The 27,586-nt window shown below is 41.2% G+C and overlaps 2 protein-coding genes across 4 annotated transcripts; one reads left to right on the top strand and one right to left on the bottom strand.

The window, feature by feature from the left end:
• Positions 1 to 26,934, bottom strand: LOC131217153 (two-component response regulator ORR23-like). 3 transcript variants are annotated; one of them, XM_058211944.1, is made up of 8 exons: positions 26,619 to 26,930; positions 21,763 to 21,915; positions 20,431 to 20,787; positions 17,473 to 17,549; positions 16,390 to 17,011; positions 14,748 to 14,968; positions 14,478 to 14,589; positions 1 to 11 (listed from the first exon to the last, which is right to left on the bottom strand). In XM_058211944.1, exons 1-7 carry the CDS (start codon positions 26,770 to 26,772, stop codon positions 14,566 to 14,568), a joined length of 1,608 nt encoding a protein of 535 aa, XP_058067927.1. In that variant the 5' UTR covers positions 26,773 to 26,930; the 3' UTR covers positions 1 to 11; positions 14,478 to 14,565. The 3 variants fall into 3 exon arrangements, with proteins under 3 accessions (XP_058067927.1, XP_058067928.1, XP_058067926.1); XM_058211945.1 differs by lacking the exon at positions 1 to 11 and adding an exon at positions 12,802 to 13,127 and having other exon boundaries at positions 14,479 to 14,589; positions 14,748 to 14,911; positions 26,619 to 26,934; XM_058211943.1 differs by lacking the exon at positions 1 to 11 and adding an exon at positions 12,802 to 13,127 and having other exon boundaries at positions 14,479 to 14,589.
• LOC131217155 (nicotianamine synthase-like) lies at positions 8,508 to 9,407 on the top strand. The gene has a single exon (XM_058211946.1). It carries the CDS (start codon positions 8,553 to 8,555, stop codon positions 9,405 to 9,407), a length of 855 nt encoding a protein of 284 aa, XP_058067929.1. The 5' UTR covers positions 8,508 to 8,552.
• Positions 26,935 to 27,586: the final 652 nt, after the last annotated feature.

Genomic DNA, 27,586 nt, shown 5'->3' with positions numbered 1-27,586 from the left:
TCCTTGCATTGAGCGATAACATGACCCACCTTGTTGCACCCATGACAAGTCAAAGGAGAGAAACTAGAACCACGTGCTGGTGGAGTGGTGGACACTACAAGCACCATATCAGATGAGTCCGGAGTTGAGGAAGGAAGAGAGAGAACTTTCAGTCGTTGTTCCTCAGCCAATAAATCATTAATAACCGAATTTAATGAAGAAGTAGGGCTATGGTTCAAGAGAGCAGCCTGATAATGCTCAAATTCCGGACGTTGCCTCATAAGGAATTGACGAACTTGCACACTCTCGCACATAGTTTAGAATATTTTAAAGTCATGAGAAAATGTTGGATCCATCATAGTCATTTCTGTCCAAATTGTGACAATTTTGGAGTAAAATAATTGAATACTGTCGTCACCCTAAGTAAGGTTAAGGAGATCCTGTCCCAGGCAGTATAACCGGGCCGCATTACTCTGTTGATAAATCGTCTGGAGATGTTCCCACATCGCCTTAGCAGTACAATGAGGTGTGAGGCCAACAACAATAGAGCGATCGACCGAATCGAGAATTCAAGTAATAATCCGTCCATTGTTCATTTCCCAATCAGCTAATTTGTCGGCCTCTGTAAAAGTAGGGATAGTAACAGATCCATCAAGTAGTCCCCACAAACCATGACCCTTGAGGAAATTCTTAAAATGGATGGCCCATAGAGAATAGTTAATACCATTAAAACTACAACGTGGGGCCTGTGTACGTGATTTGTCCATTGATCTAAAGTAATGGAAAGCACAGAAGAATGTCTTAGATGTACCGTACAATAGGAGATACCAAGGGATTACAGTTTCTGGATCTGGTGGAATAACAACAGCAACAGGGGCTCTGGATCAAGAAAAGATAGATCGGAACAGAGGGCCGTTGGATGTGGAATAGAGAGTGTTGAATCTGGATCTAGAATAGAAGGGCGTTGGATCTGGATCTAGATTTGGATCGAAACAGAGGAGCGCTGGATCTGGAACAGAGGGGCGCTGGATCTGGATCTAGATCTGGATGAGCAGAAGAGCAGAAGGACAGGAGCACTGGATCAGACGAGCAGAGGGACCAGACGAGCGTAGGAGCACCGGATCGGACGAGCAGAGGGGCCGGACGAGCTCAGGTACGCCGGATCTGGACGAGCAGAGGGTCAGGAGCGCTGGATCTAGACAAGCAGGGGCCGAAAAACGCAGGGGAGCAGAGGGGCAAAGGGGTCGAATGAGCAGAGGTGGTCGAATCTGACAGGTGGTGCCGATTTTGAATTAGTGAAGCTCTGATACCATGAAAACCAAGAGGAGCTGAAAGCTTTTCTGTATTTGAGACAAGCCAATGGGGTTGAATATATAGAGATTACAACCATTTATACAAGGAAAACAATAAACTTAGAATCCTCTACCTATGGAAATAAACTATACAAGGTATACTAGTTATACAAGGTACGTGAGCTGTCTAACAATATCATGGTCGCCCCTCGCGGTCCCTCTAGGCCCTAGCTAGAGGTCGGTCTAGAGGTTGTTCCTGGCACGGTTCTCTATGTGTTTTATTTATGTTGTTTATCTACTTTGATGGATTATTTAATAAGATCAGCCAATATTTAAAGCTTGAATAGACCACACCATAGAAAACAATGGAGATGATATGTTTATGTATTATAGAGTTCAAAATCTCCTAAGGCAACATAAGTTTTAGATCAAGCTGATATTTATGTTTTCCCTTCATTCATCCAAGTTCGTTTGGCCTTAAGAACTAGTTGGATGAAATAAACCAACGGGAAGGTTTCAATAGTAAGCATTACTATCACCCCTACTTCCTGTGATGTGATCAACTAAAGTCTTCGACCTGCCTCTTTTACGAGCTACCTACTTTATAAGCAAATGCCTTAAAATGATAAAAGGGGTAAATGTGCGGATAAAATCCATGCATCACAGCGGGCCTTACAAAGCTCCGAGGACTGTCTATCTTTAACTACGTCCTAGTGGGGGTAGACCCAATTCCCCCTGTCCATGTCCAACCGAATCTGCAATCGGATCGTTATTCCAACACCGTGATATCCCTGGTGACTGGACAGTGTGGGCCCATCATGATATATACATTTTATTCAGTCCGTCAATTCATTTTACCTCCTCATTTCAGGACATAAGCTAAAAATTGACATACATTCAAAGCTTATGAGCCACACCATTTGAATACGGTGAGGATTGAATGCCTATAGTTGAAAACTTCTCAAGGCCCACATAAGTTTTGAATGGAGCGATTTGTAGTGTCAGCTTGTTAATGTTAACAAAAAGAATATGAAAGGTCTAAAAACAATAGCTCTTCTTTACAACTTCCTATACTTGGGAAAGTGTACTCTCTATCGCGCTGTAATATGTTGCATATCTAGACCTCATGATAAATGGTTCGGATCACCGTACACATGCCCACATGTATAGTGGACGTGGATTAGCTGCAACTCCGTATCCAATCAGCTGGGTGCAACTGTTACTGTGGGGCCCACCTTGATGTATGTATTGTATACTCACTCCTTGATTCAATTTTGACGGCTTATTTTAGTGCAATGTCCCAAAAATGAAGCAAATACAAATTTCAAGTAAACCATATAGTAGGAATTGAATTCCCACCATTAAAACCTTCCTGGGGACCACAAAAAGATTTCGATTGAGCTGTTATTTATCTTTTCCCTTCATCTAGGTGTAGGGGACTTTATTAATAGGTTCAATGACAAATAAACATTACTTTTTAATGACGGGTGTTCAATGACTATTATAGTGTGGTCCACCTAAGATTTGTATCCGCTTCATTTTTGGGACCTTGACCTATCACATCCCTTATTACAAGCATGTACGCATTGTAATGCTGCCCTAGTACCCGGTGCAGCTCCCCGATAATGTCTTAAAGTCCGTCTATATATAACTGTAATCATCGCAAAAATCTCGGTCAAGGCTCTTAAAAAACTAGCAAAACAGATGGACAACAAGGATATACAACACATACATCAAGGTGGGCCACAACAATTAAATTGACTTCCCACCATTAAAACCTTCTTGGGGACCACAAAAAGCTTTTGATTGATCTATTATTTATGTTTTCCCTTTATCTAGGTATAGGGGACTTTATTAACAGGTTGAATGACGAATAAACAATAATTTTTAATGGTGGGTGTTCAATGACTACTATTTCCTATGGTGGGGTCCACCTGATATTTGTAACTGCTTTATTCTTGGGACCTTGACCTATCACATCCCTTATTACAAGCATGTACACACACTTCTAATGTTACCCCATTATCAGATGCAGCTCTTCAATAATGTCCAAAAGTCTGTCCATCGAACTGTAATCATCAAAAAAATCACGGTCAAGGCTCTAAAATAAACTAGCAAAACAGATGGACAACAAGGATATACAACATATACATCAAGGTGGGCCCATAGTCAAGGTCACACCCTTCTGGCTAGATCTCGGCTCATGGATATTATAAATAAACTCGAAACATAGGTATCGTCGTCTAAGATGGAGACTCTGAGACTTGACTCATTCGGCCCCTGATCGAGTTGAGTTGGGACTCGCCCAAGCCGGGTATCAGCTCAAACCGAGTCGTAGGTGGCTTGTCTAAGTCACACCCAGCTGGACGAGGCTTAAAACCATGTATTCTCCATGGTATGTCCAATGTAGCCTTTGAATCCGAGTCATCCCACAATTATCTAAACCGTTTATATGATAAGTCTCAAATGATTTTAACCATTAGATAATTTGATTCTTTTACTTTGATCATGAACGGTTTTCGTAACCTTTATATAATCAATGCATTGAAATATTTAATCCAAGAATTTCTATAGGCATCTAATTCAAGGGAAGTCCTATCAAATAAACATTTTGGATCATTGAAAATGGTTAATTTTGAACGTCCGGCCCACTGATGTTTGTGAGAAATCCATCTGATCCATCCATTTTGCTAGCTCATGTTAGGACATGGGCATGAAGATGAGACATATCCAAAACTCAAGGGGCCCACGACTAGAAAAATTGGGTAGGAAAATGCTTACCGTTAATTTTTGTATGCCATCCGAACTATTCATAAGGTCATTTGTTCCAGGATGAACTAAAAATTCAAAGATATACGTTGATCCAAAACTTCTGTGGCCTTACGTAGACATCACTACAAGAAAATGGGCCTTTAGCCATAGTTTTTTAACCTCGGTTGAAAAAATGGAGGTTAAAATTTGGATTTAGTGTCAGTTGAAAACAATGGAGGCTAAAATTTTGATTTAGCCTCATTTCGAGAAAATTGAAGCTAAAAAGGTTTTTAGCCTCACTTGAAGAACCGAGGCTATAAAAGTCATTTTAGCCTCGGTTGCTAAAACTAAGGCTAAAGCCTTTAGCCACGGGGGTTTCAACCTCGGTTTGGATAACTGAGGCTAAAGGCTTTAGCCTCAGTTTTTAACTTTTTTAGCCACAGTTTTTAACCGAGGCTAAAACCTCATTTTCTTGTAGTGCATTCAATCCTCATTGTTTCTTATTACGGGGCTACTTGAGTTTTGGGTCTGCGTCATTTTTGAGCTCATGTCTGAATATGATACTGAAATATGAATAGACATTGGATTCTCAAAAATATCATGGTTGGCCCCACATAGCATGGATGTATGTTATTATGATACTTTGAGATATATTCTTGCAAACCTTCTTCCCTTTTAAAAAATATTTCATACTCTAGCTACTTGTTATGAACATACTTAGAATGATGTACGAGAAATATATTTACTCAAAATAAACTGAATAAAGTGTAGAATTCATTGTCTAAGTTGTATTGCAGAAATCAGCCCAACACTTGCTTGTTGAAATATATTACTTCCAAAAGGTCAATGGTCCAAAAACTACATAAAAATAGCAAAATTCAAAGGGAAATTAAAGAGACTCACATGAGAGCTACCTAAAGATGCAGTATAGCTAGTAAAATTCAAAAGCAACTTAAAAAGACTCAAATGAGGGCCACCCAAAGACACAGTTTGGCTAGTGACCCCAACACCAGTCAATAGCTGGTGTCAAAGCTTTGTGGCCCCACCATGATGTATGTGTCTTATTCATGTTGTTATCCATTTTGCCAGCTCATTTTAGGGCATGGCCTAAAAAATGAGGTAAGGTAGACTATACCATGGGAAATGGTAGGAATTGAATTCTTACCATTGAAAACTTCTTGAGGACTGTAGAAGTTTTGGATCAAGTTGATATTTTTATTTTTCCTTTATCCAAATCTATGTGACCTTACCAACTAGTTGGATAGCAAATGAACATCACGGTAGGCCCCAAAAGTTTTTAATAGTTGACATTCAATCAACATTATTTTCCTATAATGTGGTCCACCCAAGATGTGGATTTGCCTCAAGCTAGCAAAATGGATGGATGGCATGGATAAAATGCATACATCATGGTGGGTGCCTACCTAACTTGACATTAGTTATTGGGATGGTGTTGGGGTCACTAGCCAAATGGTGTCCACCACCCACAACCCTTTCTTATTTTATTGTTATTTGTTTTTACACACACACACACACACTCATACCCCACACATGCCCTCACACTCACACTACAATGGGATTTTACCACAATGGGTACTCAAACCCATAACCTTGTTGTAATACTTTTGTGAGTCTGCCGCTCGGGCATGAGTAAAGACTAGAGTCGTACATGAGTTGAACCGAGTCAAGATTAGCATAGCTCGGCTTGGCCAATAGCCAACCCTAGTTCAAATTCAGCTTGGCTCGATCCTCGAGCTTGATTGGCCAACTCAGCTCGGTTTAGTTAGTGGCTCGAGCCAGCTCGAGTTGAATTCGAGCCTGTGTGACATTTTCTCAAACATATAGATTGCATCTTCAATCTCATACACTTCAAATGTAAATCAGTAAAAGCACTTTACAAAAATTTTATCAAACACTCGAGAAATAGTATCAGGATCAATATCTGAAGAAAGTCCTGTAATGTAATTTTTTTTTAGAATTTATTTCTTCAATTTTCCCTTGAATACTCATTTTAAAAATACCCTAATATGAAGCGATACAAGAAACAACACTTCATTGAGGATTTCATCAAACACATGACGAGTAACATCAAGATCAAAATGACTGAGTCACTGGGCTAATTTGGTTTAAGTCAAATCAAGTCGGGGTTTAAGCTGAGTCAAGTCAAGTTAAGCTTGGGTAAGCTTGAGCTCGGCTTAAGCTCTAAAAACTAGCTCAGCTTAGTCTGATTTTAATTTCAAGCCAAGGTGAACCGAGAGAGCTAATCGAGCTAACTCAACTTGTGTACCAATTTAATAAGAACCCTGGTAGCTCACAACCTAAGCTACGAAAAGAGAGGAAGAAAGAGGAGAGAGAAACAAAAGTAGCCCACATTTCTGGGGGAACCAAAGAAAAAAAGCCCACACACATGTATCTAAACTAGCACTTGTAATTTTTTAAATTTTAATTAAATTAATTGCAATTTCTAAGTACCTGTATATCATCCATCACACTATGCCAGAGTATTAAAAAATCAAGTAAAACTATTCATAACCCAAACGCCATTGTTCTTGGCTTAGGGAAAGCTGTGGATAATCGGATGACCATTAAATTAAGATAATTTGCCCATCAGTAGCGTGAAGACAAACCATCTTCGTATCTGCACCGAGGCCGGCCGAATCAACCGCACAGCTTTGTACGTTAACAATAACCTACAGCAGGATGTGTGAGGCCCACCGTGATTTTTCCATGAAATCCAATCCATCCATTGTATCTGTCCCATTATTTTTTCCTTGGATCCCAGAAATTAGGCCGATCCATAACTTAGGTGGCCACATCATGTGAATTCATTACTGAAACTTATAAAATCACATGGTGTGGGCCACCTAAGCTTTGGGATTGAATGATGTTTGGAGAATCCATTTATTCTAGTGGAAAAATTCTTCTGAATGGATTGGATGGCATATACAACATGTGGCCCAACACACCATCTGGAAGAGTTTTAATGGGACGCCTCTATCATAACTGTTCCCTGTGGTGTGGCCCACCTAGCTTGGATCATCTTTATTGTTTGTGTGCAAGGATAAAATTATGATTATAACATTATGTACGGATTGGATTTAATTCATACATCATGGTGGGCCCCACACATGGAGCTGTATCTTATGCTTAACCTACAAAGCTTCATGGTAGATCTGACCTTCTATGTACCTCAATCTATATAGTGTGAAAAGAATCCCACCACCATTAATGCTTAGGATTATTATATGTGTCCATATGATCCTTGAGTAGATGGTGTGGACCCCATCCTCTACCCTTTAGTTTAGATAAGTGGGGGCCGTCAATCCCGGATCCAGACGTTTGATTCGATGGGCCACAATGGATGGGGAAGATCCCACAAAAATCTTCTAGATTGAACAATCCTCACCCTTCAATAGGCTTTCTACAAATAAACGGCTACAAAGACTCATTCCACCGAAAAAAGAAGGAAAAGAAAAGGATTGGATGGATGCGTGCGTCCAGTCTCGACATTTTGCCATGGCCATCTATCTAGCTGGACCTGATTTTATCAATGGTCCAGATAACAATCATGGGTCCTACTTGTAGCAATCAAAGGGTCTGGAGCTTCCATATCACGCAGAGAGTTTGGTCGTATGGGGCCATGTTTGGATTATCCAAGCCATTGATTTGATGGCCCTCATCGTGGACAGGCCGTGCCTTGAAAATCTCTCAAATTAGAAGATCTTATCCATCCAATTTCTGGCCTTTTCCCCATTGAATGGGCCATTGGTGTATTTCTTCTTGTCTTTTCCGATTTAGGAGATTCTTCGGCCATGGTCCATCCTCGATGGAAGTATCAAGTTCAATGGCCTATATCACCAGACCATGGGTCCCACACGTACAAACTCCTTGCGCAATGGGTAACTTCCCAATAGTCACTAGTAGAGATTTTGATCTCTTATTAAAAATATAAATATCATTCTCACACACAAATTATAGTAACGAGTCCAGATCCATTGCAAAGGTTTGTCAGATAAAGCCAAATCTATAATGGGATGACTGGGGCCCACCGTGATGTGAATGAAATCCAATCCATCCATCATGTGTGACCCCTCATGTTCTCCTTGATGCTCCAAAATCAGGCCAACCCAAATCTCAGGTGGGCCACACATGTAAAATCATGCCTAAAACATCTAAAATCACATGGTTTGGCCCACCCAAGTTTTGGAATGGCCTTATCTTTGAGGTGTCCATCCATCCTGGTGGGGCACATCTTCCAAACGGATTGGATGGAAACATACAATCTCGACGGATGTTAACTGCAAGCGCCCATCCCAACCGTTCCTGTGATATGGGATCATAGATCGTTGGCACCAAGAAGACCTACATGATGGTCGGTTTGGATGTCATGCAAACATCATGGTGGGCCTCACACATAGCATTGTAATTTAAGCTTAACCTGCAAAGCTTTGCTATGTAAGTTGACTTTCCTCTATAAATACTCCATTAGATCTCTTCAAATGATCTAAACACTCCCACAAGCATTCATCAATGGCTTCTCTCCAGCCATCCATCGGCGAAAACCACATGTCCGATGATCTTCTGATTGCCGCCGTCACGAAAATTCATGTAAGCATTTGCAAGCTAGATAACCTTAGGCCATCCAAGCATGTAAATAGCCTCCTAACCCAGCTAGTGAAGCTATGCACCCTCCCATCTTCAATAGATATCAAGAACTTACCTGAAGAAGCACAACAAATGCGCAAAAATCTCATCCGACTATGCGGGCGGGCTGAAGGCCTACTTGAACTCGAAGTCTCCTCTCTCATAACCAAATTCCCCCACCCAATGAGCCACTTGAACCTCTACCCTTACTATACTAACTATCTCGAGCTCGCCCATATCGAACACAAGATCCTCTGCGACAACGGCATCGTGCAATTCAAGAGAGTGGCCTTTGTGGGGTCCGGCTCGATGCCCCTAACATCGATTATCATGGCCACCCACTACATGAAATCAACGTATTTCGATAACTACGATATCGATGAGTCGGCGAACCAGCTGGCGCGACGGATTGTTGGGGTGGACAGTGATCTAGGGAGGAGGATGAGATTCAAAACATGTGATGTGATGGATGTGAGGGAGGAATTGGGTGGTTTTGATTGCATGTTTCTTGCAGCATTGGTTGGGATGAGTAGGGAAGAGAAGGTGAGGATACTTGGGCATATGAGGAAGTACATGAAATGTGGAAGTGTATTGGTAGTGAGGAGTGCAAATGGGAGTAGAGGATTTTTGTATCCAGTGGTGGAAGATGAGGATTTGGGTGGGTTTGAAATTCTGTCAGTTTTCCATCCAACCAATGAGGTAATTAATTCAGTAGTGCTTGTGAGAAAGCCCATTGTCTAAAGAGGAGTAGTGTGCATGTGTGTTGTGCTTTTTGCATTGGGAGGGGAGGTCTAGTAATATTTTGGTCTGGGTTTGTTGCTATTCTATATAGATGTTGAGGTGTGGAAGTGGAGTTGGTTTTGTGCTTTTGTCAGGGCTAGTTACCAAAGGGATTGTAAATGGTTCTTTTGTTATGGACTAGATAATCTCTCAAGTCCTGTTGGTGCGGACTAGATTCTCTCTCTCTCTCTCTCTCTCTCTCCCTCTCTCTCTCTCTGTGTTATTTACCAATGAGTCTGAATCAAATATAAAGCTTTGTCAATCTGCAATGTGTATCTAAGCATGTTTGAGTGCATCTAATTGGAATCTAGGTAAGTTTAACTGCCTCTAGGTTTAGTGCACTTTGATGAACTTAAGACAGAGAAATGCACTTAGACCACCCTCAGACTAACTTAAATGCACTCAAACACGCTTAAACACATCCTACATGTTCAAAGCTTTGTATTAGATCTGTGTTCTCACCTTAAAGATTGAACTGATCCCTTTAATGTGGACTTGATAAAACTCTCTCTCTCTCTCTCTCTCTCTCTCTCTCTCTCTCTCTCTCTCTCTCTCTCTCTCTCTCTCTCTCTCTCTCTCTCATACACATTCAATTTTTGCATACATTCATGCAAAAATTTTGGAACTTATCACAAATTAATTAATATATTAGTTAGTGAATGTTGGATAAATTTTGTACCACCTTATAAATGGTACATACCAATGTTTATTGTAAAATCATGCGTTGGGACCGTCCAATCAGTGGGCTAAATCTTGGGTGTACCAGAATAGTTATAGCTCAAAAATCATGTTAATTGGAAGTTCATACCTATCTACCTAAACCATTGCACATTTAACGACATTCCATCTAGTGCATGCACCCATCTAGATTGGATCACAGTATAACAACCACACCATTCAGACCCATCCTATACTGACCACACACAACTAGTTTTTTTAATTGCTAAAACCATGCACCCTTGAATCTATGTATCAAGCGAACTTACTGTAAAAGAGAAATACTTTTTACAACCATTTATTCTTCCCTCTCTCACATCTTGCAAAACGACTGAATGATTAAACCCGTCCGGTTTGATGGGTCCGTCAACTCAAAATCATATAAGGGTTCTAATGCAATCAACCACTCAAACAACCTCTCCGCTCCAACTCTCCGTACTTTCAAGAATGCATATTTTCATGGTGAGAAAGCCAAAATGGATGGGAGATCATAGTGGTCCAAAAGGCGCAAGGATTCGATGATCTCGTCGTTTAGGCCCAGCCAACAATTCATTGACCACCATGCAATTCGATGATCTCGTCGTTTAGGCCCAGCCAACAATTCATTGACCACCATGCAAAAATCATAATTAGGTGATACTAAACATCCCTTCAATAGCTTCTAAAATGACTCTTGAAGATTCATCATCATTCTAATCATCATCTTAGACTCTCCTACCAATTTAAAGGATGCCCTTTAACACCACTGCCAACAGGCCGGCCTGGGCCCAGCAAACACATTTTTTAATAGTCTTGGCCTGGCGGACCGGCTGTGATAATTCAAAACCGGACCGACCTAAGACAACCCTAGGCCCATTGATAGCCCTAATTTCAAATGACAAATTGGCAGAGCCTTTCTCATTCTGAGGAAGGCTTTAAAACAGCAAATTGACAAAAGTTTTGCAATCAGCTGCCCACCAGACATGAACCTTCCCCTTTTACCCAGCTGTAGAACTCACGGTTACAATATTATATATGGAAAGTAGGGTCCGCTTAAAAATCTCAACCATCTATTAGTGGGGCCTACAATGGATTGCTTATGATTTTATATCATCCATTTGATTAGATGATTCTAACCATCCTACCACATGTCCTTATGCAACCAGGAGCACTGGAACTTGTGCTCTGAGACCATTTTCCCATTAGCAGTGGCAATGGGTCCAATTAGGGTTAGGTTGGAGTCAGCCCAAGCCCAAAATTTGTAAAAAACAATTGAAGAATTTTCCCAAACACTACCAATGATCCCTTTCCCTGCTGCTCCAACTGGACCACTTGAAATTCATCGAGCCCAGGACCAACCCAATTTAATTGGTCAGGCCCAAGTGACCAGACAGAAGACAGCGGGCATGACCTGATTCTGCTTTTAAGATATATCCAACCCGGCCTAATTATACATGTATCTTTGCGTTTCTTTTGCTATTTTTGTTTCGAGTGTTGGGTGGGGCCCATTCGGGTCATCTGGCCCAGCCCATTGATGACCGACATCAGCAGTAGGGCTGAAAGTCCGGCGGGTTGGGTCGAGTTGGTACTCAACCCTAGCCCAACCCAATGTTCCTATACCTAAACCTTAACCCAACCCAACCTAGGGTTGGGAATTCTCAACCTAAGCCCAACTCAAGCGGGCTCGGTTGGTCGGGTGGATACATGCTAATATTTTTGTTATTACATTACTATATTATATTTCAATACTTGTTTTATTTTTTGTACCTATGATTTTATTAATTATATATGTAGTTATTTATTGTAAAGAACTTCATTTTTTATAAACAAACAAGCTAAAATACAGGACTACTACTCCCTTAAAGGCCGTATTGTGTAGCTGGAAATGACATGGACCAATGAGAACCGATGGCACTGAAATTTTCTATGCCTTCAACACAAACAATCCGCACTCAATTATAATTTATAAGTAACTTATATATCAATCGCATTCAGGTCGGTCGGGAACCCACCCGGCTTTCAGCCCTAATCAGCCGGTTGAGTTGGGTAGGGTTCAACCATGCCAATACGAGGAAAGATATTAAAGGGGCCATTCCAACTGCACGAGCCAATGTGGCACACATGTACGAGGCCCAGACCATTCATAAGGCAGTGTTGGAAAAATCTAGGCATAGTTACCAAGTGAGCCAGACAAACATTAAATATGAACGGATGGTCATCCCTTTTCTCTAACCATCCATTTATCTCGCACTTGCACATCACCTGACTGAGTGGGCCAGCCTCATTTTCAGTATAGGCATGTTCACCGTGGCATCAAAATGATAAACAGTCTAGATCTCACACACGCGTGCAATGCCGCTACGTGCTGCAGATTGCCTCTAAATCTCTCCTGCAATAAATCACAGAGCCACTTCTCAATGTCCTGAGAGTCACAAAGGCCAGTTTCCCTTCATTCAAGACCACACACGTGGCACATGTGCATAAGATGTGGGCCCTTGGCTAATTTTGTGAAATAACAGTTTGGATCCATTTGATTCAGTAAGATTTCCAGGCAACGGTCCATCCATGACACTCACGGTATAAAAAGTAAAGTACGAACAGGATGAAAGGTGAAACAACTTCTAATTCAGCAGCGAAAAAAAATGATCAATTAGATTAAAACAAAATCCTCAGGCAAATTAATGGTCCAGATTTTCTCAATCCGCTTAAAACTAGAAGCAGACTAGCCTCAAAATGGAATGCATATACAGTTTAGGAAAAAATTACATATGGTACAAGACCGCAGAGGCAGCATCCATGAGGATTGGACCAGAACAGAATCCGATCTCCTATGAAACCACGGTACGCACAACTGCATTCTTTACTGTAGATTTAGAAATACACAGACAATCAGACGCTTTGGATCATATGTGATAGCTGATGGGCCCCACCGTTACAAATCAGCTCAAGAAATATCCATAAATAGACTAATTCTCCTCGCATTGCCTGCATATATCAAAAAGGAAACCGGGTGAGCTGCCAATCCACATTAGTAGCCGCGAGCAGCCATCTAGAGGTTGTTTGGGAGCATGTAATTGGTGTGAATCAGTGGTAATTTGTGCATTTGGGAGTGTGTATTTCATGTGAATTGGACACATCAAATACATCAAAGCTCCTTTTTTTGAAACCACGGTAAAACCATGTGATTTCATTTCACATGGATTCCAATCACCACTGATTCGCAAATAAACCATCCTCTCTCCCCCACTCTCCACCAATGCATTCCAAATATGGGCTGTCAAACACATTCACGTGAATTCCTGTTACAGGTTGCGATACATGACTAGTGATTCCAATTTACATGCCTTCCATGGTAATTGCCAATACATATCAAATACACGCTCGCAAACGACCCCTCAAATACACAATACCTGAATCACTCATCCAGTCAGCCCTAACATATAAGTCAGATCTGACATAAATGTGCAGTGTACGCCAAATTGGTACGGTCATCAGGTGGACCATCTGTGTATGATAGAAATCAGATGGTTGAATGAAAGAGGACTGATCCCATACAGGCAACAGTACCGCTACTTGCAGTACCACACATTCTCTCTCACCAAATGCCACTTGTGTAGGATATCAGGACCATGAAACAGATAGGCCCCCACCATCAAGATCATCCTCCTCTAAAAACCAAGCTGATCCACTCATAGGTGGACCACACCTGTACATTGATTCAGATGGTTGCCTATTGATTCCAATGGTGTGGCCTCCTGATTAGTAGAACTGCGTGATTTTTGACCCAGGTCATCTTAATATTGAGGCCTACCATTTTCGTGGTACTGATGTCCTGCACAAGTGCCATGTTAGCACGAAAGATGGTATAGTACGACAAGCTGTGGTACCTTGCTTGCATCTGATCATCATCCTCTAAGCCTTATCTACCTTGCCTGCATCTGATAATCAGCATCTAAGCCTTACTGGGGTCAGCTATATGAATCCTTTCGAGACATTCCACTCTATCAAGGGTTTTGAGGAATGTCATATCGGATTCATGTTGGAAGTTTATGGCGCAAGTTTGACGCCAGCTGCCAACCTGGCGCAACCCTCCTTCGTCCAGGCTGAGGACCGGCAATGGAAGCATAAAATTCCCATAGGCGCAATGTAATAGACTATTACATAGGTTGATGACAATCAAGTGCTATCTAATAGTCTATTACATTGGTTGATTACAATGATTGGTTGACCATGTAGCCTGATTTGTGGACCATGAAACATAGTACACGTGGGGTGAGTGCTGAGTAGGATACAGAACTAAGATTGCTACTTCATCATGGTATAAGGGTAACATTACCTGTTTGGGGCATCATCAATTTGTGATTTGTAGTGTCAGCTTGTGGGACACAACCAACTGAAACATTGAAAAGTCATGGCCCATGGCCTACAAATTGTGCCGTTGATGAAACTGCAAAACCATTTAAGAGACCAACAAATAAAAGGCAAGCAAGCAGTTCGTTTGAGTTAAGAGTGAGTGGCAGTCAGCAGGTTTTAGAACAAGTGTAAAATACTGATTACTCCCATGAAATCATTTTTAAAAATGAAAAGAGAAAAAAAGAGGGACACCTGCTTCACCACAGCACCAAGGTCCTCAGGAAAGCGGTTACCGCTTAGGTCAAAGATATTCTCTGTTCTCAAGTCCATTGGAGGATGACAATTGTCGACCGGCTCCAACTGGCCACTTCCCATAAAGTTGTCCCTGATGCAACCCTGCATGTCCAATGAAGTGCCTGGATCCAAATTCAACCTTTCATTGTAATCACTAACATTTTGTGCCTCGTGTTGTCCTAAAGGCAGCAAAGTTTGACAGTAAGGAGACGAAAAACTTCGAGTAGCCTTAAAGAGAAAAGAGAAAACTTGCAGCTGTTTGGGTGCTACATAATAACAAGTTCATCTCGTTTTCAAGACTGGTAAATGTGTATTAGATATCATACTTCCTTTTTGGTAAGTATTAAAACTAGGGGCTCACTCTAGTGGTATTGAGAAGATGTAGGGCCTAGGGATGTACTCACAGAATCCAACCCGTCCATAAGATGTGTCACCTTCGAAGAACCCAGAGCCCAAAAATCAGCCTGATTCAAAACTCAGATGGGCCACATAATAGCGAATGTGTTGAGAGGGAACACCCAACATTGATTTGTGCGGGGCCCACGTGTTGTGTATGCATAATCAAGGCAGCTCAGACCCTTCATATTGCCGAGATGAAGGGTTGGGCCAAGATTCATGCTGTTCTGCAATTCATGTGGGCCCCCGGGAAATTCAAGGGTGGGCATTCCCTGCCGGCTTGTTACCTTTTTCATGGACCACCTTCGTTTTGGATCAGGCTGATTTTTGGGTGCTAGAGATTTTCTAAGATAATGCATCTGATAGATGGGTTGGATGGAGTGAATACATCACTTGAGTTCCATATCTCCCTGGTTAGTACCACCATAAGCTTACAATGGTATTGGAACCACCAAAGCCACCAAACTAATCTTGATAACCAACAATCATAATCTCTAAGGCATAATTAGGGTTAACTAAAACGAGATGATTTTTTTTTTCAAGGGGCACCCAAACAGGCCTATAGTGCTTGGATTGAGGTAATACTCATGGAAATCGAGTTTGCCGTTGTTTGTATAAAAACATAATGGTGGAATTCAATTTCCATTTCCAATGCTTTACTCGAAAAGCTTGGCTGTTGACTTCTCCCAAAAAACATGTTAAATGTTGATTTCCAAAGATATTAGAGTCAACTCTCACCATTTGCCCATTGGCCTTTTAAAATTTCCATAGGAAACTACACTCCAAACCAAACAAAAAAATAATTACTGGATTCCAAATTTTCCATTCCCGGATAAATCTATAGTTCTCCACATCCATGTTTTGGATTCTCTCTATCCAAATAGGAAGTAGCCTCATTTATCTTACCTATGTTTGGATCTTCCCAGCTCCCAAGGACGACAGGATAGGCTAGCAGCAAAACACAAGTGAGATGTATTCAAGACCTTCCTGCATGCAACTCCCTTGTGTTTTGGGGCAGTAAAAGTGGGAAAATTGAAGCCTGCTTAATGCAGTTTCCTTTTTACATACCGCTTGCATATACTTGCTCAGATTTCTGCCAACTGTAAGTCATTGTGCACCAAAACACATGCTTGGAGACTTAACACTACAAATTAAAGAAGAAAAAAAAAAGTATCTTCACCCTTCGAGTCTTCATCTAAATTACCTGGAAGCGAATTTTGAACTGTTCTGAGTGAAGCAATTGCACCCAGATCAGTTGCAATGATGTCTCTCATTATTGAGCATGGTGAATCAGCAACATCGAAGGAGATGTCTAGATGGTGGTGCGCATTGGATGCATATTCAGGCAAGCAAAGACCAAAATTCCCACCTTGGCTATATGTATTATAACTGGGAATATGAGAGGAAATCTGCGTAAAAGCTTCCAATCGATCAGGCCTTGGAGAAATGGAACAATAATTTAGCCCGTCTGATGAGACAACTCCAAGCGCAGGATTTTGCATTCCATGGCACAGCTGATCCGCTTCGGGAGCTTCTGTATACTGTTGAAGTAATCCATCTTGTGGGTTCTGAAGGAGCAGGAGTGACTGCGAGTTTGCAAGAGAAACGCCAAGGTTGCCAACATTTCGGAGATGACAGAACTGAATATTTTCAGAATTATTGCTATATCCATCAATTCTGAAACTGTCTTGACAATTTACGGTATTGGGACCTTGCTTGTCAAAAGATAGAAGAGCAGTAGTCGGAGGATTCCCGCCAATTCTGTTTGAAGCAGTGCTATTTTGGTACTTTCTAGCACTGTTCTTTGTTAGGCCCTTCCTAAATTTCTGCAGTAATTAAAAAGAAGACAAAGAAGAAGAAGAACAAGAAGAAGAAAGAAATCTGATCAGTTTCACCACATCAAACACCTGATTTTAGTGTAGAATTTCATGTTGTTAGTAAAAGGATTTTGAAGGATCAGCAAGCATACAGATCACCGATTTTGAAATTTATTTCCAAACTAAGCCTTTATGGCACATGCATGAGAAAATTGGATGGTTAGAACAAAATGACTTGACATACACAAAATGTGGCCCAAATGATGAACCAGCGGGCCTGATTTACAGATCAGGGCATGTTAACAGTGGGCCCCACCTGATGAAAGGCTCAATCTGGAACACCTGACCATGTTGGCAAGTGCAACAGAAAGAAAACCATCATCATCTTTCATGTCAATCTCCTTAGCATCCTTGAAACATTACAGGGCCTACTGGAAGAGAGAATGGCATTGAAGCAAGAACAGATTCACCTGCAGATGACTAGCAACATTTTCCCGAGTAAGACCTGGGGCATTCATAAGATCAAGAATCCGCTTCGGAACTGCCTCTGTTTAGGAAAAAGAAGAGCAAGGAAGGTTTAAACTATTCATTAAGGGTCCGTTTGGGTAGGGATCTTGCATTGTCAGGATTAAGCATAATCTCGATTTTGGTGGGGCCCATGCCCTCCACAACTTCCAAGTTGGATTCACCACGCTAAGTGGTGCTTTCCTCCACATAAATGCAATTAGCAGCATTTTAAGTTTTCTCTAAAACTTTGGTAATTGTGTTTATGCAGAAGAAAGCACCACTTTAGTTCACCAAATCCAATGCCGAGGGCAACTGGTGATGGGGGTCAGCCCCTTAAAGTTTACAGCAGGAGAGCAGACACTAATGAGAATGATGTGGGCCCTTTGACAAAGACCAGGCCCATAAGCTTTAAAACTTATAGCTGCAGGCCCGGGAACGCCCATGGCTATCCAAAAGACCCATATTTGGCCCATAATTCAAATTATTTTCTGGAAGGTTCATATTTTTATTAGAAGTTGTTCTCATTTAAGAATTCTCTAGGAAGTCAAAAGAGTCTTTGTTCTAGAAAGATGTACTTAGGAAGTTGTTGTCATTTATTAATCCTCTAGTTTTCATAGGTTATTCATAGTCCTCTAGTTCTTTGATCAAGGTGGCGATGTCTAACCTTGCGGTTTATTATATGTTGCTAGTCAAATGCCCAAAGTCGGTATTGAACAAATTGAAAAGAATAGGCAAGACTTTTGTGGAAGGAAGTGGAAAATAAACACAAATTCCATCCTATGAAGTGGGAGGATGTCAGGAGAGCTGGGTTAAGAAGTTTGGAGCTAATGAATTTAGCTTTACTAGGAAAATGGGTTTGGAGGTTTGAAGTGGAAGAGGACTCTTTTTGGAGAGAGTTGGTAGGTAGGAAATATAGGGAGGATGAAAGGGGTAGGTGGATTAGGTCGTCATCAATGTACAGAGCTTTATATCTTTGGAAATCTGTGACATTGATAAAATGTAAAGTTTGGGTAGAGGTAGGATTCTCCTTATGAGATTGAAGGAAGATTAGGCTTTGGGAGGACATATGGTTGAGGAACCAAAAATTGAACGAAGTTTTCCCACACTAAGAGGGGGTGACAGCAGAGGTAAGACTTAAGGGTGGATAAATGTTTTTCTATCCAAGGAAAGGTGGTTATATAGGCTCCGCCATATAGATGAAATTTAGAGGATGAAGAGATTGAGGAGCTTATCAATCTATTTGAGTTGTTATCCAAAGTGTATCGGGTGGTTTCAAAATCAAACTCGATGAAATGGTTAAAAGATAAGCCTGAGAAGTTCTCAGTGAAATCTTTTTATACAATGCTAAGCGGGAATTGCAATAGCAAAAAAGATCAGTCCGACAGCATTTGTATGTCGTTACGGTGCTCCTCCAAAGGTAGTAGCGCTTGCTTGGCTAGTGGGAAGAAAGAAGGCGTTAACAATTGAGAATCTTCGCAAGAGAAAGATGATCCTTCCGAATGAATGTTTAATATGCTATCAAGACGAGGAATCGATGGACTATCTTTCTATACATTACTTGTTTGCAAAAAGTATGTGAGATAGTTTTTTCAAGTTGTCGATATAGCATGGATGACGTCAACTTCTATTGAATGCTTATGTTTTATGTGGCATGGTGAGGAAAAAGGTAAGAAAAGTTTGGCGGTTTTGCTAGCGAGTATATGGTTCCTATGGTTAGGAAGGAATGAGAGATGGTTCAAGAATCGTGAGGGACAAGTATCAGAGGTGTTTATAAGGGCTAAATCACATGTAATGGAATAAGTGATAGCCTCAAGGGCCATTGTTCAATTTCCGGACAGCTGGCTAAAGTTGTAATTTCTAAACGTTTTTGGGTATATGTATTTTTCTAGGCTTTGGCCTCTTATTAATAAAAATTATCAATGTTTAAAATTTATTTTAAAAAATTTAAAATTTTAAAATTTTAAAAATTTTAAAAAAAAACCTCCTTGAAACTAGAGAGTCTTCCCATGTCCTTGAGTGTAAGTCATTAATTCTCCTAAAAACTAGAGTGTTTTCCAAAGTCTTTGAGTTAATGTATAAAAGTTCTATTGAGTTTATAAAAGGTAGAGGTCATGTCATTTTAAACCATTCCAATTGTTAATAGTGTCACTCCATTAAAATCTTCTAAGTGGGACTTTAGAAAACCATAGTAAGACAAAAATATATCTTTCACTCTTCTTTGATGCGGGACAATTAACCACTTGATCTAAAAGCTCGAACTGATAGAGCATGGCGAATTAATCCTTTTATCTCATAGCCTAGGCCTCAAATCTATGGGTTAGGTCCTCAGCCAAACACTCATTGGGGGCCCGAATCCATAGGTTCCGCCCCCTCGTGGGCCCCAAATCCATGGGTTCCACCTCACACAGGCCCCAAATCCATGGGTTCCGCAGGCCGCCCACCCCAAGTGTGCCCCTGCATCCCACGGCCACCCCACTCAAGCCCGGTGTAAAAATGCTCCCCATTATTCCTACTCTCTCTTCTATACTCTTTTTTTTTTTCTTTTTTTTTTTGAAAGATTTATATACTCATTGTTTCCTTGCTTAGTTTTACTCCTCATATTTTACTAATTAGACCTTCAACCCTTAACTTTCAAGCTTTAAAACCTTCTTCATAAATCTGCCCCTATTAACCCTTTAAGCCCTTCATTCCACCCTTTACCACCTGTAGTAGTCCCTCTATAACTTTCTTCAGCTATAACAGTCCTCTTTGGATGCACATCAGTGGAGGGCATTCGGTCCTCGTATTAAGAGGTTTGTCCAACATCATGGGACCTACCAAAATCAAGATTAGGCCGAATCCCGATTTAGTAGGATCTCATACCCAAACGAACCATAAAGATGCTCGAATAAGGCAAGTAACACTGTTACAACTATACTTACTCTCTACGCCCAAGTGTTCGACAGCTGAAATAAATTGCGAATGTAGCTCCGCAGACCAAAGAATCCTCTGCTTCTTTTGAGCAGTCGGGTCCTCATCAGACTGTTCGTTGTCCTCATTCTCTTTCTCCTTGCTTTGATTTCTGCATTTCCTGCTGGTCTTCAGGCCCCCATCAGCCATTCCGCATTTGTTTTTGTCAGTAGTATCATTTCCCTCCTTGGGATCAAGCAAAGTTTTCCTAATTACATGCTGCCAAATGTTCTTGAGCTCTTCGATCCGAATGGGCTTCAGCAAATAGTCACGAGCCCCATGCTTTATACCCTTCATCACATTGCTGACTTCACTATTTGCAGACATCACTGCATTAATTTCATTTTTGCTATTAGATAATTTCGTCCAAAGGTTTAAAAATGGCAATAGCCCATGAATTTCATGTTTAAGGAAAAATATATAAGTGATTTTTACCATAAAATTCCAGAGGAATCAATATTTTACCAAATAATGCTTGGACGATTAGAAATTACGAGGGCTTTTTGAGGGATGAACTTACAAAAGTGAAAGTCAAAACTTGTGGGGCCCATGTGGTATGTGTATAACATCCAGCCTGTCCAATGTATACCCCCACCATGGTGATAACACAAACAAAACATCAGGTCAATTATATCATGAGATGGGTTTCACATGAATTGGGATATTTTGAATGGTGTATTTTATTTTTTATTGATTGGCCCACCTTATGATTTCTTTTTCTTTTTCATTTTTTGAAAGTTAAAAAAGCACCAAAAGGCGACAAAGAATACAAAAGCACAAAAAAACCAACCCACCCACCCTATTATGTAGGCACTAGGGACTTCTCCCCACTATAACCATAGCCCCACTTCCGAACAAAAACCCTAAGACCCACTCAATGTTATGGCTAACATTACGGAAACACCTTCCATTTCTCTCTTCCCAAATCACCCAAAGACCTACCAACAAACAAAGCCTCCATGAAGCCTTCTTCACCTTCCCAACATTCACAACATGCCAAGATATAAGCCACTCACCTTATAATTGGATCCACCAAATTTTTGTTTTGTCCAATAATAATGCTGGTGTACATTTGTTGGATGAGGTGGATGTGAGACGCATAACATGTGGGCCCCACAATTCTCAATTCTCCACTTTGTTATAAAGAAAAAATAAAGAAGGACAGTAATGTAATTTCTCCTCTGAAAAAGCACTACATAGGAATATCGGTTCCTCAAGGCACTATTTGATAAAATTCAAATCCTAGAGGAATTTTGCGGTAAAAATCCCAAGGTAGAAAACCAAATAGGTGGAAGTGTGCTTACTGATAACTGGTAGGTCCATTTCAAGACCCACGATCTCCAAGAGCTTGAAACCATCCATGTCCGGCATGTGAACATCACTAATCACAATATCAAATTTTTCTTTGCTCTCTCTCAACATTTTGAGAGCTGTAACTGCTCGAGGGGTTACTGTAACTGCAATATCATAAGCGACAAGTAAGCTACAAAACTTCAATGAACAAAAACTAATGCATAGATTTCATTAGCAAACTACAATCGTTTGGCTAAAACTAACTTATGAAACAAAGAAGACTAAAAGAAAATAAAGAATGAGAATTCTTCATGTCATCCATGGCATCTTCAAAAAAAAAAAAAAACAAAAACAAAAACAAAAGAGTGCGTGAAAATGATAAATAGAAATTGTATCATGTTTTCAAGATAGAGGTTTGCTAAGGCCACATGAATGACATGCATGTGAGGTGCAAACTTTCCATCTGATTGAAACATTGTCTGAACCTTCTGGCCTAAAAATCAAAGCATTTTACTCTTCAGATGGGCCACTGCATACAAAACAATATTGCAGAAAAAAAACTCATTTCAACCGTCAATTTATTTTGTACATTGGTGACCACCTGAGGACTGAAAAGGCCATGAATTTCGAGGCTGGATATCTAATCATTGTTACTAATCAGATGAAAGCTCAGATGTCAGGTGCATGCCTGTGTGTGGATGGACAGAATTTCAGACATGTATAAATAAAGAAAACCTCTTCCAAATAACGAGTGAATCTATTGAACGAAATTGGATAAATGTGGCACTTAATCTATACACTTGTAAGTTGTAACGCATGTAGATTGATCCAAACTATCAAAATCATGAGTCACATTGTTAATGTGGCGTGCCGCAGAAAAATCACACTGTTCAGACATTCATAACTGTTTCATCTCGCAAATCAAACTCAGACAATTGACCTTTTCTGCTGTTAAACCATCTCTTTTTAATTGCCATCGATCAGCAAGATAGACCCATGATTTAGACGGTCTGGATTGATTCAAGTATGTGCCACACTATTTCATCAGCATTTGGTCAACACTAGACAATGGTAATGGTAACAAGTGGCACCCGCTGCTTGAGCTACATGGATGGACCTCAGACCTCCCTCGTAGGTGGGTCCCCACTCCATCACCCCATATAACAAACATCCCACATATGGAGTTCACTAATCCTACAGGCATGTGCAAGCCCTGCCCATCGAAATGCAGGCACACTTGCTGATATAGCACATATGTGACTGTTCAGAGCTTTTCATCAGATTGGTTACACTGTTAGATCATCTGGCCCAAATGTTGAGCATTTGACTACTGAGGTGGGCCAGAGCATACAAAACAAATTGATGGCTGGAAAAAATCATTTCACCCATCAGTCCATCATGTACACTGTGGCCCACCTGAGAAGTTAAAACAGCCTGAATTTTGAGGCAGAAGATCGAATCACATGGTGGCCCAGATGGAAAGCTCTGATGAGTCACACTTGTTATATTGACACATGTACCTCTCATATGCAAATACAGTCAAAAGAAAATAGGGAACGATCACATATGTTTGAATTTACAGCAATTACCATACACAGGAGCAATGACGGGCCCAGCTATTATGTGTATGAGCAATCAAACCATGCCTCTGGTGCGCCTCATCTCACCATACATCCCAAGAATGATCCTGATCCAAAACTCAGGTGGACACACCACAAGGAGCAATGTACAATTATGCCCAAGACCTATATATTCATGTGTTGTGCCACCTAATTTTTTGAATAGCCCTTCATCCTGGTGGAACACAACTAATGACTAGGTTGGATGGCACATATAGAACACGGTGGACCCCATATTCCATCTGGAAGTTTCTACAGTGGGTCTCCCTTCCCTAATGCCCGCCATTGTTCCCTTTGGTGTGGCCCACCTGACTAATGAATGGATCAAGCTGGATTAGCATTGAGACCTAACATTTGATGTCATGTGATGAAAGGAGTTGGATGGCACTCGCAACTCACACTGGGCCCCACACGGCCCAAACGCATGGTAACATTTGATATTTCAAAAATAAAATAAGTTATTTATTTGGCAATCAGTGTTACGAAGCATTCTCTCTCAAATCTTCATGTTTACTTTCTTTCCCTCTTTAAGTGTCTGAAATCTGACATTGCTCACATTGAAGGTTACGAAGAGACTTCCTATGGCAGAGGGGTGACAAGGGTAAGAAATTGCACCTAATGAATTGGTCTGAGGTTTGCCAGCCTATTCAAGAAGGGGGAGCAGGTATCAAACAGCTAGGCTGTGTTAATAAGGCTCTTCTTGGCAAGTGGGTCTGGCACCATGAGGTGGAGGAGTCCGGTCTGTGGAGAAAAATTATCGAAGCCAAGTATGGCTCTTCCCTCGACGGCTGGTGGACTCAGGATTCCTCCTTCTATAGGGCTTCTTTCTTATGAAAGTCAGTGGCAGCTGGCAGCAGTGGCCCTTGGTATATTTGCTGGTTTTAAATTTCCTGTTGGACAGATAAATATGGTGTTACTTGGGAAGTGTCATTAGAGCTTTGCAAAGGAGGACGGGGCCCTCTGGAAAGAGGTTCCTGCTTGCAAATATGGTCTATCGGTGGGGGATAGGAGGCAAGAGAATCATCGCTCTATAGGGCTTCAGCTTTGTGGAGAGGAGTTTGGTCGGTAAGGGAAGACCTCTTCCAAGGAATGGGGTGTTCTTTGGGCAATGGCGAAAAAATCAGATTTTGGGAGGACAAGTGAGTGGGCTCTATCATTTTAAAAAATGAGTTTCCCTCCATCATTAGTTTGGCACCGGACCCCTCAGTTTTTGTAGCAAGTTGTTTCTCTCACATTGGAGGCACGATAGTGTGGGAAGCTCCTTACAGTTACAGACGCTTCCTCGGTGATGAGGAAGTAGATGACTATGCTGACCTCTTGGAATGTATTCAAGCTTTTGTTCCTAGTGAAGTTGAAGCGGACAGATGGGTATGGAAAGCAGAGAGTTCGGGCTGTTTCTCAGTGAAATCTTTTTTTCCATTCAAAGCAGATCTTCTAATCCTGCCGAGGTGGGAGTCACTAGATATGTTTGGTCCTATTCCATTCCCCCCAAAAATTGCTGCTTTCAGATGGTTAGTGGGAAGGAAAAGAGTCCTAACTATTGATAACTTGAAGAAAAGGGCTATGATTATCCCGAACTTTTGTTGCATGTGTGTACAAGATGGGGAGTCAATGGAGCACCTATTTATGCATTGTCCATTCTTGACTCCAATCTGGTCGGATGTTTTGGGTCGTTTTCAAATCGGGTGGACCATGTCGAATTCGGTGGATCGATGCTTGCTTGCCATGGAGTTCGTCTTCCCAACTTTAAGAAGACTCTTTGGAGAATGATCCAACTTGCTTTTTGTTGGGCAGTTTGGTAAGAGCGGAATGCAAGGTGCTTCGATAACACCAACAAGTTGGCAGATAGTATTTCTCTTCAAATTAGATTGCTAGTCTGTAAATGGGCTGTGGCTGCCCCCCAAACTCAAGAGTTGTAATTTGGATTTCTCATGGTTTTAGTTGGGTCATTGTTTCGGCATCCTTTCTCCCCTCCTTGTTTCTTGTTTCTTGTTTTGTGCTTCTTTTTAATAAAATTTGTCATCTTTAAAAAACAAAAAAGGTAACAAGAGTTAGATTTTGGGACAGTGTTTGGTATGGTGACATCCCTTGGCGCAACACTTTTCTAAAGTCGGCTGACGTTTCCCAACTCAGAATCTTTTAGTTGCCTAGTGTTTTTCTAATGGGAGGAGTTTGGTTCCCCCCTTGTCATAGAAGTCTGAATAACGAGGAATTTAACAAACTTCTTACTCTTCTTTCCCTTCTCCAGGGGATCCAGCTTTCTAAGGTTCTCAGGATACCCTGGTCTGGAGACACAGCAAATCTGAGATCTTTTCAGTCAAATCTTGTTACTCGATCCTAATAGGAGAAGGCCGGAGAGGAGAAGAAGGTCACACATCGAAGCTCTGGTGCTATGGAGCTCCCTCGAAAGTTGCAGCTTTCTCCTGGCTCACTAGGAGAAATAGTATTTTGACTATTGATAATCTCCAAAAAAAAGGGGAATGTGCCTTCCCAATGTGTGCCTCCTCTGTTTGAATGCTACAAAGACTGCCGACCACTTGTTCATTCACCATCCTCTCTACCATATATGGTCTAGTATCCTCCCGCTGGCTAATGTTGTCTGGGTGATGCCCGCCTCGATCAAATCTCTCTATCAATCTTGGCATTTTGGTGGGGTAGGCTGCTCGAGAAAAGGAAGATGGAAGGTGGCGTTACTTGCTTCCTTGTGGGCAATTTGGTTAGAAAGGAACAATAGGTGCTTTCGGAATTTAAAGTCTTCTCGCGAGGTTATCTGTAATAGGGCGACTTTGTTTACAAGGGATTGGATCGCCTGATTGTATGGTTTTTCCCTTTTTCTTATTCTCTGTTGTGTTTCTCGCCTGTATATTTTCTTTCTTTTTCACTGTCTTAGCCCCAATAATATTTCCATCTTTCACCAAAAAAAAAAAAACTGTAGCTAAATGTGAAATCAAATCAAACTTTGGGTCTTGATCTGAAGAAGAGCTCTGCTTTACAATCACAAACAAGCCACTCCACGTAAATCCCCACACGCTTCCAAAACTGGATCTTCCAAATCCTAATTTCAAAAGCGCCGGAATTCCCGCCACACCCACGCATAATTAATTCGGAAATTGATGCTAATTTAACAAACACATTCTTAAAAAAATCAAACGGAATCTGAAAATTAAAATAATAATAAATCTAAGAATCTTCAGATTAAATAAAAAATAATAATAAAATAGAGAATTTTCGCAAGGAAAGAAACGGACCTTTGTAACGGCATTGCTGAAGAAGGGTTTCGAGCAGTTTCAGACAGGTCGGATCGTCGTCCACAGCCAACACCCGCATTCCCACAGGAAACTGTTCCTTCTCGCCACTCTCCGGCGCCGGAATCTGACACACCGGCTCCCTCTTCTCCATCATACCAGAAAAGCGACAGAAAAAGAGCTCTCAAAAGTCCGCTCAGAGTCCACTCATCTTTCTTATAAAAAACGCAATCAAAACCCTAATAACTATTTATTTTTTTAAAATACGTTTTATTCTGTATTTCCAAAAGAGGACGCAAAGAGAGACAGAGTCGGCGGTAGAGGTGGCAATGGGCCGGGCTGTCCGGCCGGCCGGGTGACCCACCCTTTAAGGGCTAGGGCTTGGCCCACTAACTCGACCCGAAGACCGGGCTCGGGTTTACAATCTGGGCCCGCATTTTGGTGCAAGCTAGCCCCAGCCCAGCCAGCTTGGCCCGGCTCATTACCCTAGTGTATACTACATGGTGCATGAGTGCGGTGGATCCCTGGATGTGGGGCTCACTGTGATGTATTTTCCTTGTATCTGAGTCATTCATCAGTTTTGGCAGCTCATTTTAGGTTACGATCCCAAAAATGAAGCATATCTGACTCTCAGTGGACCACAACATAGGAAACAGTGGTGATTGGCCATTAAAAACTTCTTTTGGGCCACAAAAGTTTTGGATCAAGCTGATATTTGTGTAGTCCCTTCATCCCAGTCTTTGTGACCTTATCAATAGTTGAATGGCAAATGAAGATTCCGGTGGCCCTGAAAAGTTTTTAATGATGGGCATCGTACTGAGTCATTATTGTTTCCTATGGTGTGGTTCATAAGATTTGGATTTATTTCTTTGATGGATCACGTCATGCCTTGAAATGGGCTGTCAAAACCCACAGATGGTATAGATGTAAGGCACGTATATCACGGTAGGCTCCACCCACCTCAGTGGATC

This window comes from Magnolia sinica, chromosome 10, assembly GCF_029962835.1.
Source record: "Magnolia sinica isolate HGM2019 chromosome 10, MsV1, whole genome shotgun sequence".
NCBI classification, from domain to species: domain Eukaryota; kingdom Viridiplantae; phylum Streptophyta; class Magnoliopsida; order Magnoliales; family Magnoliaceae; genus Magnolia; species Magnolia sinica.
This window is presented reverse-complemented; position numbering and strand designations above follow the sequence as displayed.